At 41.7% G+C, this 16883-nt stretch overlaps 1 protein-coding gene across 10 annotated transcripts in view; it reads left to right on the top strand.

Moving 5' to 3' along the window:
- NEO1 (neogenin 1) overlaps positions 1-16306 on the top strand; it is a 103969-nt gene extending 87663 nt beyond the window's left edge. For 7 of the 10 annotated variants that reach the window (XM_077919086.1, XM_077919087.1, XM_077919089.1 and 4 more), the window contains 6 exons: positions 186-424; positions 902-994; positions 6141-6299; positions 9453-9710; positions 10751-10887; positions 12696-16306. In XM_077919086.1, coding sequence (XP_077775212.1) covers positions 186-424; positions 902-994; positions 6141-6299; positions 9453-9710; positions 10751-10887; positions 12696-12779 — 970 coding nt within the window. In that variant the 3' untranslated portion in view covers positions 12780-16306. The other 3 variants (XM_077919094.1, XM_077919095.1, XM_077919088.1) reach the window with 2 other exon arrangements.
- Positions 16307-16883: the final 577 nt, after the last annotated feature.

Below are 16883 nucleotides of genomic sequence, written 5' to 3' on the forward strand. Positions count from 1 at the left end.
CATGCCCCCACCCTCCACCTTTTGGATAGAAGTATAGAATCAGAATATAACATACATGATGTGTCTAGAATAAAATTGTTTACACAGAAAGCTGAAGCATGTGTCAGTTAACTAATTAAAGAAAAAACATAGTAGTTTTATGCCAGCCTGTGAATACACTAATATTTTTCTTACGGCTTTCAAAGGAAGCGAGCTGCATGCAAATCTGTGAATGGGTCACATAAATACAAAGGAAATTCTAAGGATGTCAAACCCCCTGACCTTTGGATTCACCATGAAAGGCTGGAGCTGAAACCCATTGATAAATCTCCAGATCCTAATCCAATCATGACAGACACCCCAATCCCTCGGAATTCCCAAGACATTACGCCAGTTGACAACTCCATGGACAGCAACATCCACCAAAGACGGAACTCATACAGAGGTGGGCTTAGTATCATGCTAAGTTTATTCATTATCCTATTTATTCATTATCCTTAGACAACTGTGGCCTGTAGATTGCAAAGGGTGGGTTTTGCCAAGATTCGTAATTGTTTAAGTACTTGCCAATTGACTAAGTTGTAGTAGCTGCACTTCGGTTTATATTTATTACAATTTGCATGTAAATCAGTGAGAAAATGGAACCCATAATATACAGCATAGCATTTCTGCTAATAGCATTATTTGCATCACTTAAAAATCTATTGTGAGAATTTATTTTGGTTTTACAGCACCAAACCCTGCCCCTATTCTCTTTGAATGAAGTTTCTAGAAAGGAAGACTATAAAGTGGTCTTAAGAATAGAGTCTCTTGGTAATCAGAATGCGTGTGTATGAAACACTTGTTTTCGTCTTCCTGCTTAATGATTTGATATAAAGATGATGGACATAAATGTTTATAGATGCATTCATTCTTTTTCTAGGGCATGAGTCAGAGGATAGCATGTCCACACTTGCAGGAAGAAGGGGAATGAGACCAAAAATGATGATGCCGTTTGATTCTCAACCACCTCAGCGTAAGTCTAACTTTAGTTATTTCTCACCAAGCTTCCTTGAGTCAAACATTTCACATTCCATCCCGTATTGCTGGGAGTAGGGTGATGAATGTGCACAAAATCTTGTTTCTACTTGAAATAAATGCTAGGAAAGTTTGGAAGAAGAACCATTAGCATTATTATAACAAATATGGAAAGAATATCAAGATTATAAATAGAAAACTGGAAGAACTGAATCTTGCAGTATTTCCATGCCAAAGTAGTATTTGGATGCCAACCTGATAGGAGTGCTAAATAGCCTTTTGGCAAAATAGTACACGTTTTATATTTTCCGCTTTTTAATTTTTGTAAATTTAATGTTAAGCCCACAATCTATTTAAAATTTATTTCAGAAAGACAGGTACTTCTGGCTGGCTTGTTGTATTTTTCATAATACTTTGAAGTGCTTTAAGAAAAACACAAACTAAGCAGAAAGTGATAGCATTTCCCCACTATATTTAAGGTATTTGTAGTCCTTCTAGTTCTGCACTGTCTTTAAGGTCAGATTTGCTTTATGTTGGCCAACTAATGTTGTCAAATGTCCACCACTTATTAGGGCTGGGCGATATATCGTCCGAAACCGGTTTGAAGTTCACGTCGTGATAATTATTTCATAATATTTGAGCTGGCAATATATCGCGAATCACAATGTGTATAAGGACTAGGCGATATCTGGTTTTCGACATCACAATAACTTACCAGCTAAACATTTCAATGTTATCAGCAGCTAAACCTCAAAATATCACCAGCTAAACATTGCAATCTACCACAATGCCTGAAATAAGGATGGAACTATACAGAGCAGAACAGGACAATGTATTGGCAACTGCTACTACTTAGGGGTCTAAAACGGATAAATGACAATATTATCAATCATCACACACTCAGTTTCATCAGCAGGCAAGCCAAATGCATCCCAACAGGACTTTAGGTTTGGGGCTTGGCTACCAAATGGTGGCCTTCAGGACAATCCAAAGTATGGTGATGAGTCATAGTGCATACAAATAATCTGGGACTGTCAGGCTGCAAGCAGACCTTCTAGGAGGCAGAAGCAGCAGTGTCAGAAGCAGAAGCAGCTTGCCATGACCACGGTATGTGTTTGTGGTGGCGGAACAATCAGTGGAAACTTGCGAGGCCACACAGCAGTGGCGGGAGCAAGCGGTGGCAGCCTGCGAGGCCTTGCAGCAGTGATAGTGACGGCAGTAGCAGGAGTGGCCTGTGAGGACTCATGGCAGCGATGGGAGGTAGTGACAGTAGTGGTGGTGGCCTGCGAGGCCTTGCAGTGGCGAAAAAAAGTGGCAGCACGGCAGTGACAGTAACAGTGGTAGTCTGCAATGCCTCACTGTGATAACAGGGAGTGATGGCAGTGGCAGTGGCGTGCGAGGCCTCGTGGTGGCAATAGGACATGGCGGTAGTAGTGGTGGCAGAGTGCAAGCCCTCGCTGTGGCGGCACAAACAGTAGCGCCCTGCAAGTCCTCGCAGCAGTGACAGAGAGTGACAGCAGTAGCGGTGGCCTGCAAGGACTTCTGGCAGCAATGGGAGGAAGTGACAGTAGCGGTGGTGGCCTGCAAGGCCTCATGGCAATGACAGGGAATGACGGCAGCGGCATTGGACTGCAAGGCCTTGCAGTGGCAGTAGGAACTGGCTGCTGTAACAGCATTGGCCTGCAAGGACTTGCAGTGGCAATAGGCTTTGGCATCAGAAGCGGTGGTGGCCTGAGAGTCCTTGCAGCAGAGGCTGGTGGGGACTCGTAGCAGTGACAGGAGGTGACGGAAGTAGCCACATCCTGTGAAGCCTTGTGGTGGCAACAGGAGGTGACGGCAATAGTAGTGGCAGCCTGCAAGGCATTGTGGTGACACAAGCAGTGGGGCTTGTGAGGCCTCGCTGTGGTGGCAAGAAGTGGTGGTGGCCTGCAAGTCCCCTGGCGGTAGTGGGAGGCGGTGGCAAAAGCTGTGGCAGCCACCTCTGCTTCTGCTACCACCACAAGGCCTCACAGGCTGCTGCTACTGCCACTGCCATGACAAGAGCATGCAAGCTGTCGCTGCTTTTGCCACTGCCGCAAGGTCTTGCAGGCCACCACTACTGCCTCCATCATGACAAGGCCTCGCAGGCTGCCGCCACTTCTGCTGCCACTGCCGTGGCGAGGCTTTCTCTGCAAAAACCTGCTCTTTAAAGCTGAATCAGAGCAAACTGAATCCACAACAAACCCGAATAGCTGTTTGTTCTCATTCAGCTTTAAAAAGTGGGTTTTCATGGAGAAAGCCTTGGAGCAAAAAAGGGGGGGCGCTACCACATCAAGCTTTACAGCACAGACCATTGCCTGGAACGAGTGGGGCAAAAGGTAAGTATAGATAAGCCGTGTGCTGGGTAAGGTGAACAGAGGCGTATAGACAATAAAGATCACAAGACAGGAAGAAGAAAGCAAAGGGGGAAAGATGGTGGTCCAGTCCCTCAGGGTAGTGTTGTCAGAATACAAAAAAAAGAAAAAAAGAAAAAAGGGAAGGTTGGAGAGATCAACAGCCCTTTTAGGAAACAACAACATTTGGAACAAATGAACTACTGTGAAATAATGTGCCCACAATTAGTCACTTTGACCTAAAAATCTATTTCAGAAGTCTTGGCAACTGTGAAAAAGTTAATGTGTTATTCACCACCACTATGTAGAAACATTTGTATGTAGAGCATCCAGTGTAAAATTAAGTTTTCCTGTTTTCAGTTTTCCTTTACCATGGTGTTCTGTTGCTGTTGGATTTGGTTTTTACAGTATTTGCATTCCTGTTTACTGTTTTTGTACTGTGTAACTCTTCTGCTTAGATAATATGAAAACATAACACTTTGCCATAGTTAAGCATTAAGCAGAGCCCCTCAGAAAAACATTGCAGTGTATTCCTGGTGTCCATGCATTACCTGAGTCTGGCAATTTTTTAATATATAGATTTGGAAGAAATTTGAAGTGTCTTTCATTCTGAATGCAAGTCAGTGGTACTTAAGTCTTCAACATGCAAATGCGTGCTCGGTTTGGCCTGGGCTACCTGAGATGTAATAGGCATTTTTTTTTTTTTTTTACTGTGAATCCAAATCATCTTCAGCCCAACTTCTGACTAGCACTATTAATAGACATTGCAGGGATGCCATAAAGTGTTTTTCAGCACAGTCCCTCAACCTTCTCTTTGGGTGTAACAGTGATCCACACTGTGGGTTTGTTGTATGCTACCCACCCAGTCCAATCTGCAAAGTTCAGATAAAAACACTGGGTAACACTGCAGAGTTGTTGTCATCTCTCAGCTTAAACACAACATGCAGTAGGGGTCTAATACCTGCGAACAACATTGTGGGGTTGCTGTAAACCACCCAGAATATTCAGTGTGAATTACATTACAGGATTGTCATAAACTCACAGTCCCCTCAATCTACTACAGTATGGGGACAATGCAATGTGTTACAATGCTTTGTAATTTGCAATGGTAAGTTTTTCTTTAAGTTTCACACTGAACAAGAATAGATTTCGAGTAGGAATTATTTTCCTTGCTGCTAGCTTTTGAGGTTATCCCTCCCTTGTGGGTGGGGCAGACAAACTAGCACCAATTCCCAGTTACATTAAATCTTGGATTTCTCCATTAACTCTCTACAGATACGTCTTGCTTCCATTCCTGGAAGTAAGTAGCATCTCAGTATGTACCAGGAGTGACAGTTCTAGACAATTAAATGGTTTTCTCTGTCCTTTTTATATCTTTTTTTTTGTCTCCTCTATCCTTTTAACATCTTTTTGTGGGGAGGGTTTCCCCTATTTCTATTGGAGGAGGAAATAGGAGAGGGATGGAAGCAGAGGCATTTTGCACACAATGCTAGGTCAAACCATAATTAGAACAAAGGAGCAAGTGTGTGTGTTCCTGGGAAAAGGATTGTGGTCACTTTGCTTTTTTTCTCCAGGCCTGCTGTTGCAATTCTGTTTTGAGCTAAGCCATGGTTGGCTTAGTGTTATGTTCAAACCCAGGCTTGTGATTTATCTCACTTCAGGCAAACAGCAAACTGTAACCTTTTTCACCTGCCACTTCCAGCCAGTTCCACTATACACATGTAGCTGAGATGATTTTTGTGCAAACCTTGGGTTTTTTCCAAGCCTGTTGATATTTCCCTTTTGTGCATGTCTGTTTTGGCTGCATAAGGATCAGCACTCAAGGAATGAGTTGAGCATTAGTAGGAATGGTACCTAAATCATGGTTAAAGGTTGGCTGCAAACTAAGCTGTGAAACCATGATTTGAAATGGGTTTGCAAACGATTGCATGTATGTTGAACAGACCTTGGCAAAAGTCCATTTCTTTGTTTGCCAGATGACAAACCTCTCTTGCTGGTGCCTCCCTATACTCTTGTCATGGTGACAGGTTTGGTTCACAAAGCATAGACCATGGTTTTACTGTACGTTTAGGAAGCTAAAAAGGATTAAAGCAGCAAACCATGGCCAGAATTTAAGCAGGGTTCATAATTACATAGGCACCAGGCCTTTTTCATTAACTGTTAACTCTGTTCTACACTCTGGTTTTTGTATCCGCCCCCCTCCCCCAGGACGGTTTGCTTATAGTTTTATTTCCTGGGATGTTTTCCATTCAGTTGTTCATCCTTTTTACTACCCTTGCAGACTTCCTATTAATCTACCTCAATACAAGATTCTAAAATGTGAGCTTCAGTGTTTAGCAATATTCTCAGTTTCTTATTAAGATCAGATGCACAGAGTCCATCCTCAAATCAACCAGAATTCCTGTTTGCTCAGGAAGTTCAATTCTGTTCTGTAACAGTTTATATAACTTGAATTCATATTCAGATCCCACATGTTTAATGCAACAGAAAACATGGATATGATTTTCTAAAATATAATCACCCAGAGAACCCTGGCTATGAAGTGATTCAACTGCAATAAATAAATATTGGAAAAAATGGGGGAATTCCTTAATTCCTTCAAACGGGTGTAGAGATGGCCTGTCATGGCAAAATGGACTTTGTTGTTCTGGAACCTTGAGGATAGTTGCTGGTTTTTAATGTGCTTTTTTGTGAAATGGGTGGGGGTGCACTTCTGCATGCATGCTGGTTGGTGTGTGTTAAGCATTTTTTCTGTCTTATATTCATTCGCAGCTGTGATTAGTGCTCATCCCATCCATTCCCTTGATAACCCCCACCATCATTTCCACTCCGGCAGCCTCGCTTCTCCAACCTGCAGCTATCTCCATCACCAGGCAAACCCATGGCCAGTTGGCACATCCGTGTCCCATTCAGACAGGGCTAATTCCACAGGTGAGAAGAATGTCCTGGGGCAGCCATTAGTAAAAGATGCAAAGACAAGAACTTCTGGGACATACTCAAATCCAATTTTTGTGATTGTGTGAGGGGGAGGGATGGGTGTTTATATAATTATGCTAGAGATGTCCAAAGATTTGTTTAGGATGCAGTCCTAAGTCCATTTACTAGGCAATAAGTTCTGCTAGCTCAAAAAAGACTTATTTCTAAGTGCATATGTATAGGACTGAGCTGTCTTGTGATCTTTTTTCCCCTTTTCCGTTCTGCAAAAGTGCTTGAAATGCACATGCAAGTCTCGCTTTCTGAACATAACATGTTCCTGAGAAATGGTTGGTTGGGCAAGTGTTCGCATAACGAGCCAACTGTTTCCAGTGTTTTCTGTGTGGAACATCTCATTGCTTTCCCAACAGTCTGATAAAATGAGAGGACTGGAGGAGCATCACATTTTCCTGCTGTGTATCTACAGCATGACCCCCGCCCCGTAACCCTCCCACAGATCTTCCTCCACCTCTGATCTGCGCTGATGACCTGTTTGGCAGTGATAGCTCTGTCCCTTTGCTGCTGTTTTGGAACCAGTCTGCCTTCCTCCTCCCCTTGCCTGGATGTGGCCAGTGAGTCAAAAACACTGTTACAAGAACTTGTAAGAGAGGCCAAGATGAGCAACATGGCAGAGCCTTCTGTGTTGGTGCAGCCACCAGTGCCTTCCATCTCCTTCTCTTCCCTCCTCTGGTGCCCAAAGCCAGCAGCAGCACCGGTTCCTACTCCTCTAGTGGCTGCTGCAGTGATGAGACCTATCTGCTCAGCTCCTGCAGCAGCAAGGCTGCCAAGGAGGAAGCCAAGCCCTTCTTCATCCTCTTCATCCTCATTGGCCTGGCTGACTCTGTGAGCTGGGCTCTGACATGCTCTCCACTGCTTCTTTGCCCAGGGGCAGTGGCTCAACCCCCATCTCAGCTTTGCTCTCAGCCTTGGCCCACCTCCTCGGTGCCAGAGGAGGAAAGAAGAGGAGGGAGGAGGAGGAGGAAGAAGGCCGCAGCTGTACCAGCAGAGGAGACTCTGGCATGTCACTAAGCTTGGCCCTTTCATGCCTTCATTCTGCTATTGTCGCAGGCTCACGCAGTGTCACTGCTGGTTGGCTGACTCACTGGCCAGATCCAGGCAAAGGGAGGGGGGACTGGTTCAAAAACCAGGGGCAAATGGGACAGGGCTGCCTCTGCTGCCAAGAACAGGCAGTAGATCAGTAGTGTAAATGGGAGATGGAAGAAGAACTCGGGGGGGGGGGGTAATGGGGGGGCAGGATAATGGCAGTGTAGATACACAGAAGGAGAACATTGGGCTTTCTTTTGAAATACTGTAAATTGCAACATTAAGGGAAATCATTCTCACAGGTCCTCGTGTTCAGATAAGTGAATTTTTGCATAACAAGTGTGTGGATAGTGGGACCTGCGTGTGCTTGATTTCTTTGTTTAAAAATGACGAGACCATTACATTTCAGTCATTACTAAATGTTTAATTGTATAACAGCGTTAGCATTTTGAGCTCTGGGGCTGGGTTCTTGGTTCAGCATTGGTTAAGAGACATTGCAAGTAAGAAGGAAATTGGCTGCTGCTCTTATGACCAGGAATAAATTTAAGAATGAACAATACCCCTATCATATTTGGAATCATCTCATCCTAACTTTGCATCTGGATTACAAAAGGAAAAATAATACTACTCCTTTTAAAGTTGTTTTATAATTCACATATTCCAAAGGCCGGCCTGCCCTCCCTGTATAAACTGTGGATGGCATTTAATCAAGCACAGTTTGAACATTATTATGGTACTGGTAAGTTGTGTTTAAACAGCAGGATAGTACAGAAGTAGGCTTAGTTTGCATTCCTGAAGTATGTATATTTAATTTTGATAGCTGCGTCTCGAGGGGTTCAGCCAGCTCCTAAAAGCTTGAGGCACCTTATTATGTGTATGCAGTGCTGCTGTTATTGGTGCTTTGGGAAATAACCTGAGAGCATGCAGTTAGAGTGACAGACTGTTAGAATTCTTAAAGTAAAATAAATTCTGGGACTCCTGTCTGTAGGTTGCTTATTGTTCTGAATTGTAAATATGGTTCTTCTATTACTATTACCAGAATGCTTCTTTTGCCAGTGGCTAAGTTTTCAAGCATATTATGGCAAGCTCATATAAGACAGCCACCCTGTTTCTGAGACCTTTATCTTGCTAAAATTATTATACACAGCATTTAAGTCAAATGAATGCTGTTGCAATAAAAGCCTTGTGTGCAAGGGTAAAGCATGGATGAGCGTGTGTGCAAGGCTGTAATATAGCAAAAAAGAAAAAAAGCAAGCAGGATTCCCAAGATTACCACTCTTATATGGTTTTTGCAGATCTTCAGCAAGATTAGATTTTTCTAGTGACTGGCATATTCTAAATTTACATAATTTATTTGCTCCATGGTTTCATGATGCTGATCTAGTTTCTTTAGTTGATAATTTAGATTTGCATGATTCACTGTCTCTTCATAAAGCCTGTGAACAGATAAAACATAGTAGCTTTGTGGCAAGAGCAATCCCCTTGTTTAATTAGAGTACTAATGGCTTTTTATTCTTCTTTTGCAATAGTGGGCTAAAGTAAAACTTACATTGGAGCACCCATTATATTCATTAAATATACAAGCAATAGGAAAATTGGCAGAATTGGAAGTACCTTGTAACAAATGTAGATAAGATGCAACTACTTATGAAGCATCCAGTTAAGAAAATCGCGCTCTAGCTCAAAGACAGATGAGTACAAAGCAAATTTAAGGGAATTTTAGATAACCAAGTAAATCAGTTTGTGTTTTAATTCACTGGTTATTTGTATGGCAGTGAGACCATTCTGGGGGGAAATGGCTGCTCTTTTTCAAAAGAAGATCGCTTTAAAAAGCAGAAGAACCTACTAGCAGACTGTGGAGTTACCTAAGTACTAGCTTAATGGCTAGGTGTGCCTCTGGATGACTTGTTCATTGTCTCAATTGTTTAGAGAATATATCTAACTGGTGAGGTGACCTAACTCCCACTAAAGATCTCTGGTGAAAGGATGTTCAGAGACGCTGGTTTAGTGCTACCAGGAGTGTTTTGTTAAAGTAAAAGAGAATGTTCATATTCTTTTCAAACCCAGAATCTGTTCGGAATACACCTAGCACAGATACCATGCCAGCTTCCTCATCTCAGACATGTTGTGCTGACCACCAGGAGCCAGAAAGTGCCACAGGATCTTATCTGCCCAGTACGCAGGAGGAGGAGACGAGCCAAAGCCTCCCTACTGCCCATGTTCGTCCTTCTCATCCTCTGAAGAGCTTTGCAGTGCCAGCAGTTCCACCCACTGGGGCAACCTATGACCCTGCCTTGCCAAGCACACCTTTATTATCCCAGCAAGGTGAGTGCGAAGGAATTGCTGCTGTCGAAAGCCGAGTCGTGGCTGTAATGCACAGTTTAAGGGAGCTGACAAGCTGAAAAGTGATGGGCAGCAGAGCTAAGCTGCTTCCTTGATATCTTCAGTAATTGATTTGGATTTGATTTAAGATTTGTATGCTGTTTTGCCAACCACAAACCTGAGCTCAAAGCGGTTCACAGCAGTAAAAAAGCACTAACAAATAAAAAGCAACACTTCGAAATGCAAAATAAATACACAAGAAATGAATCAAAACAATAAAACATTTGGGGGGGGGGGACAGAATACCAATCAATCAGACAGAATATATGTTTGGAACACCAGTTAACCTGAGGCAAGAAACAAAACAGCTATCATTCAAGCCAGATCTATGTTTTATGTTTACACGCTCCCCTCCTGTCTCTCACACTCAAAAGGCTCTCACCCTGAGGCACTAATCACTTCTCTGTCCCACTGCAGGCTATTAACCCCATATTACAAGAAATAAATCCTACAAACCAGGCATACAACACCAACTTCCCTCTTGCCTCCTACCTGTTTGTGTGTGCAAAATCCATGACAGCAGGTTCTCACCCAGGATCATCTCACTCCACATTGTTTCACAAGAATCTAAAACATTTCTCCCATCTAGGAAAAATGTATATTCCAATTCAAATGTTTTTAGCACCTTGCTCATTCTCCCAAGGATTCATCCCAGTTGGAGATAAATTACGGGAAGAAGTTTTTGCCTAAGTGAAACTATCCCTTACTTTCTAACTAGCTTTGAGTGAGGCCTTTCTGAATTACTCTTGACATGGGCGCGTGATATAGCATGCTTAGTAGCTAATTGTTGTCAAGTAATGCCCTTTAAAATCCAGGGTAGCAGTATTGCATAATGGAGAAGGTCAATGGTATCTCATCAGAAGACTGGGAGACAATTTAGGGACACGTCAGCAATATAAAGTATGGATCTTCACAAGAGTCTTACTCATCTCTCACTCCAACCCTGATTGCAGAAGGCTAATCCTGGTCATATTTGTGTTAAGCTTCTAGCCATCCAGTTCATTCAGTGAAGACTGCATCAATTGGCACCCTAGGGAGAACTCGACCTCCTATGCCAGTCGTGGTACCAAGTGCCCCAGAAGTCCAGGAAACAACAAGGATGCTCGAAGACTCAGAAAGTGTAAGTAGCCTGCTTAGAAGGTAGCCTAACATCCATCACATACAAAACCTTGGTAGTGAATGAGAGTAAAATTAGAATTCATATTAAACATATTTTTGAGAACTAAAAGATGGTATAAGGCACTTATGGTACAATAGTTTTTCAGAAGTCTCCTTCATGGAAGAGCTCCCACCAACTTTTTTTTGCTTTGCTTTGCCATTTGAGTGAGGCCTTCTGTAATGATCACTAGACTTTGTAAAAGACAATACTAACCTGATGATAGTGTGTTACCTAATAATACATGTGTAAGCTGCTCACATTGCTACTGTTCGCCAGGCCTCTGCCCATCAGTAACTCTGCATTTCTGCTCTGAAAACCCTTTCCTCTTCAAGAGTGATGATTGTGGTAGGGCCGTAGCTCCATTATAATGCATGGACTTTGAATGTGTAAGGCCCCACGTTCAGTTAAAAAGATCTGAAGTAGCAGAGCTGGGAAAGAGCTCTCTGACTGAAAAGTTAGAAGGCCCCTGCCAGCCAGAGTGAGCAAAGCTTGAATAGATAGACCAATGGTTTTATCTTTTTATAAGGTAGCTTTGTATTTCCATATGAACATTCTCCTGTTCTTCATATAATTTCTTTACAACTTGAAATAGTGCAGCTAGAAGCCATCCAACTGAGCACCAGCCCTTTCTAAAATTTTATGCTTTGCAGTAGACTGATGTACACTATTGGCTTTTCTTCTGCTTTTTAAGGCAATTTGATTATTAGTGATGAGTGGGTCTCAGTCAAAAGATTCCATATCAAGTTGAGTTCAAGTGTTGTTGTAGTCCAGTTCCCGTCTGCCCCACCTAGCCTAGCTAATGGTCAGGGATGGGATATATAGTCCAACAACTTCTGGAGGGCAAAGTGTTTGCTTTTCCTGATTTAAAGCATAGATGGAGCAAAAAAAAATAAATCTCATAATGTCTAGGAACCCAGGGTAGCCCAGGGTTAGCCAACATGATGTCCTTATTAGACTCCAGATCCCATCATCCCTCTCCATTGATCATACTGGCTGGGGCTGATGGGAATCAGAGTCCAACAACATCAGCAGAGAACCATATTTGTCTACCCTTAGTGTAGACAATTGGCTCTTGTCAGAGATAACCCACCATTGCTCAGCTTAAAGAAACTATCTTTCATTTTGAAAAGCCAGGATAAGTTTCTTATTGTAAAAGACTTGGAACATACAGGCAAGCTCATTGATCATTTTTCATTATTTCTGTTTTCTTGCATAAATATTTTCTCAAGGACAGACTCAACATTTTTACATAGGTGGGTCCAGTCTTTTAAAGTCTCTGGAAGAATAAAGATACTATATCTTCCAATTTCAGCTTTTTGTGTATTCCCTTGGAGTTTAGCAAGTTGTCCATCACTTTAATATGCACTCTGAGAAACTCCAACTCATCAAGATTTTTCAGCAAGATTTGGGTGGCAGCTGGAACATGCCTAGAGTACTTCTTCATAGATAGTGCCTTGGGTGCAAAAAGTTGATGATTTCTTTTTCTTTTTCCTCTTTCCCTGTGTCCCTACCTGCCTCCCTAATCACATTTTCTCTCATTAATTCACTGTTTGTCTGGGGTTTGTCTACATGTTGAATTCTGGTGCTACATCTCCCCACATCTTTCTCCTTGCCTGAAAAATAGGATGGGGACATTTCCATTTCTGTAGTAACACAATCCATCTAACAGATGTGACTTTGCTGTCATGTTCCATATCCGCACCATACTCTTCCCCCACCCAAAACAATGCAGCTCATCTTGCCGAGTAACCCTGTTAAATCTCCTGCAGAATTATGAACCAGATGAGCTGACCAAAGAGATGGCCCACCTGGAAGGACTAATGAAGGACCTTAATGCCATCACAACAGCATGACCACCTTCCCCAAGAAAGGACTCCAAATCCTGTTTCACAGGTCTTGGGACTTAATCTTGGAGCACAAGGAAATGTACAAAGACTAGGGGACAGCACAAGAGGGATATTCAACCAGCTGCAGTATCAGTGCCAATGCTGGTTAACCAAGTGACTTTTCTATTCATTACCTGAAATGAACCTGTTGGAAAGATGGATTCCACTTCCCGCTAAGATGTTGCAAGAAATGGCTGAGGGAGACGCGCCGATGTGATGAAATCCAGTATTCAGACAAAGAAGTGGACTTAGCATTAATTTGAGTCAGGTTTTGTCTCAGTGCTGTGACCTTCCCTGCATTTTCAGTGTTGGACATTCACATTTATGTACAATTTTATTTGTGTGTTTTTATTTTATTGTATCTTTTTTATTAAAAAAAAAGTGTAACCTGAAGAAAAAGAAATTTGTGTTGTTTCCCACAGCCTAGACAGATGTTTGATTGCTTGTTCTATTGTGTACGGGAATTCATTGCCAGTGTGGAATGTTCGGTTTGTTTTATGTTTTATTTTTTATTTTTAGTGTGTGTATAATTATATCACCTTCCAGCAGTTAATCCATGACCTTGGGGGATGCTGCGTCGCTATTTGTAAGCTTTTTTATTTTTATATTATAATTATTAAAAGCCTGACTAGATTCTCTCTCATCACTGTGAGATTAGCTGCCTGTTTGGATTGAAATCTAACACTGAGAAACTTTTTGTTTGTTTTATGTTTGCCTTTTCAATATGGGGTGGAGGTAGGCACTGGGAAGGAAGCCACTGAGTGGAAGGAGGTTTAACTGTACAATACAGCTTGACCCATATGAGTAGCCCCAACATCCCTTGGAGAATGCCCAGATGAGCAAATGTAATGTGCATAGCGAGTGATTCTGAATAGTAATTGCAACAATTCCCTCATCACAGTGATCAGGGAAAGTGCTACAGTTATCACGGGGAATGGCCCCTGACTGTGTCTGTGATTATCAGTTTGCACATTACCTCTGCCTGTGTAAGCACATACCAGGAGACACTTGGCATTACTCATGTGAACAAGAAAACCTATTGTGCAGACAGGCTCTAAGTCGTGAAACAGATTTTTTTAAAAAACAACAACAACAACCTATCATTTGCCTAGTGAGCTACTCATTAAGTGTGTCTGGCTATTAAATTGATGGGGGCGGGAAGCTTTATTGAGAAATGTAGGGTTGTTTAGCATCAGATACCACAGTGTGTCTTGGCAGCAGAAATTTCTGTTTTGATGTTTTATTTGAAAGATAACCTCTTTAACATTTACACTGCATCTTGAGTTTTATTCCAGATCTTTTAATGTACAGAGGTTAGTAGTAGATTGGGGGGGGGGGCACTTTTCCCTGTAGTTGTACACCGTCCCATAGGTCTTCAAAAATACCTTCAGTGTTAAACCACAAATTAACAAAACGTCTTTTGCAGGCTTATTTATTCTAAACAGAAACAAAACCTAGGCGTACAATGTTTATGACTCAGGTGCCACTTGGAAAAAAAAGGGAAGCTAAAAGGAGATGTTATTTCCTTTATACTATTTGCTGCCCAGTTTGACATACCACCATCCTCTCTATAGGGTTGTGACTTAACATAATAAGAGAGACTGATTTTGTAAAAAAAAATCCCGCTGCTTTTGGAATTCAGGTGTACACTCAAAAGGGTTGGAAGGTGGAAAAGAAGCAAAAGGTAGTTTTCTTTAGCAAATTTGTTCTGTGTAAAGCAGTGTTATTTTAGGGTCAGTATTAGCAGTGTGGTTGGAGGAAATAGCCCATAACCCTTGGAGTTTGCAGTGCTCTGATCTCAGGCAGACTTCACTGGATCCTTTAAATTTCCATGTGAATAAGGCTAGAATGGTTTTTATTACTGGCTAACTCAAGTTTGAAAACACCCAGCCACTGCTCTCTACTGAGAACCAGTATCAGGAGAGAATTACTTACAGGGATGAAGAGGTAGTGGACAGGAGGGATGCTTAACCCTTCCTAGCCCTTCCCTTCCTTTCCCTGAAGCAACTCCTTCAAGCTGCTTCCCCTCCACAGAGTTCCACACTCGTATTTGCTTCTGGCTTTGTATCAGCAGATTCATCTTGAAGATTTCTTGGAAGCAATTATGAAAAATAGGGATGCCGACAGACTAAAATTGACTAGTGGTTTCTGATGATGAGCACTGAAGAAATGTATTAATTCATTCTGATTAGCAGCTATAACATATGCATAAGAAAAGCCATTTATTTTTTAAATACTGTATTGAATTTACAATGAGATAATTAAGTGCCATGTTCACCTAGCTCAGTGTTCTGTCTTCCAACAGTAAACATCCTAATGCCCCAGAGACATTCACAGTCATAGTACGTGGGTGTAGATTCCTCCCCAGTTTATTCTCATAGGTTAATAGGATGCTTATTTTGGGTTGGGGCAGTCAGCAAAAAGTCCATCGTAAGAGCAAACTGGCACACCTGCAAAATAGGCATTGAGTAAAATTAGATGAGGTTTGGGTTGGGGAGAGAGAAGGATTCAGACACTGGCCTGGATCCAATTATCTGTTCTCTGTATGTGTGGTGGAGGTTTTTATTTTCCTTAATACTTTGGTATGCAGAAGGAAGGGGAGAGGTGCCACACACACACACACACACACGCCTCATAAATCAGAAAGAGCTTCCAGTGAGGGAGAGGAGAATTTTTTAATAGTACATTAAAAGGCCCACAGGTGTTGAAATGCACTTCTCTGGATCTGGACTATTTGGTATGATCCAGAGCCCTGTATAATCAGGGTGGGCATCTATAATCAAAAGGGGCTTCCCATTCCTGCGAAAGGGAATGTTCCACGTGGCTGTTTTCCTTTGTACATGCAAAGTTCTTGTGAAGAACAGGAAATCCTTTGCGTAGGGTCCTCATTGCGTCCACTGAATTCAGTTAGTGCACGCATTCCGCTCCTCAGATGTGTACATTTCTCTTTCATATCTATACCCAAAGAAATTCCATCATGTGTACTCAGTATTTCCCCCACTGGTGGATTTTTGTGAATATATTGCTACTTTACGTCGAACACCATGAATGTCAATATTGCCATGAATCTGGGAATGGGGTGGGGGATATTTTTAATAATAAAACAACTGTTCAAAGTTGGTTTTTTAAGGTTAAAACAAAAAAGGAAACATTTATTCAAGTCAGTGTACAATATGTATTGCACTTTTTCACATTTTAACACTGTTTTTTACATATCTTGTGATTTTAAATTTGGAACATTGTGTATCTTGTAGTGTCATAGCTAAGCTGCTCTGTGGCAGCTTCCTCCAGCTGAATATGGAGAAGGGGGTGGGAAGACCTCTGTATATTGTTTTACAGTTCTGATGTAGGAGAGTTCTGAGGACTGCTGTAAACTTCTTCCTTTCTGTACATTTTTTTTCCTGTAGTATTTGCTGTATACTCTATAAATTTTTAATACTGTCATGTTTATTATTTGGTATTGGATATCCAATACACTTTTTTAATCTAATCGAGTTCTGCCTTTGTCTAGAGTTCTGTTTTTTTTTAAAAAAAAAACACAACACGTTTGCCCTTGCATTTTAGCAGTGTCCCTCGATGACTATTTAATAACACTGAAGCCCCAGTTACGTTCTGGAACAAGGGTGCAGTGTTTCAGAATAATTTCTTTAAATTACAATGTAACGGAACCATTTATAATTATTTTAACCTGTTGGAATTCTGGTCCAGAAATGAAGACACTGATGTTAGTCACATATCACTTCTTCCATCATGGAAACCACAAGGTGGTATACATTTTGTTCTCAGGAGGGAACCCATCCATGCATTGACCCAGGACACAAACCTGCTTAGCTTCAGCAATATGGTGGCCTCAGGTGCCTTTAGACCACACTCTGCGACACAGCTGTTAGACACAGAGCTCAGCACTGTTTCACTAAATTGTTTGAAACAATTGTTAGAAAGGGCTTTGTATGTTCATTCAGCTGGAAAATGGGAGTTTATTTATATGTTTGTCTATTTATTTAAAGTGTTTATATCTGGCCTCTTTGTAACCAAGAGTACAAGGTGGCTCACAATAATTCAACAAATTTA

This window comes from Podarcis muralis, chromosome 14 (genome assembly GCF_964188315.1).
Source record: "Podarcis muralis chromosome 14, rPodMur119.hap1.1, whole genome shotgun sequence".
In the NCBI taxonomy this organism is placed as follows: domain Eukaryota; kingdom Metazoa; phylum Chordata; class Lepidosauria; order Squamata; family Lacertidae; genus Podarcis; species Podarcis muralis.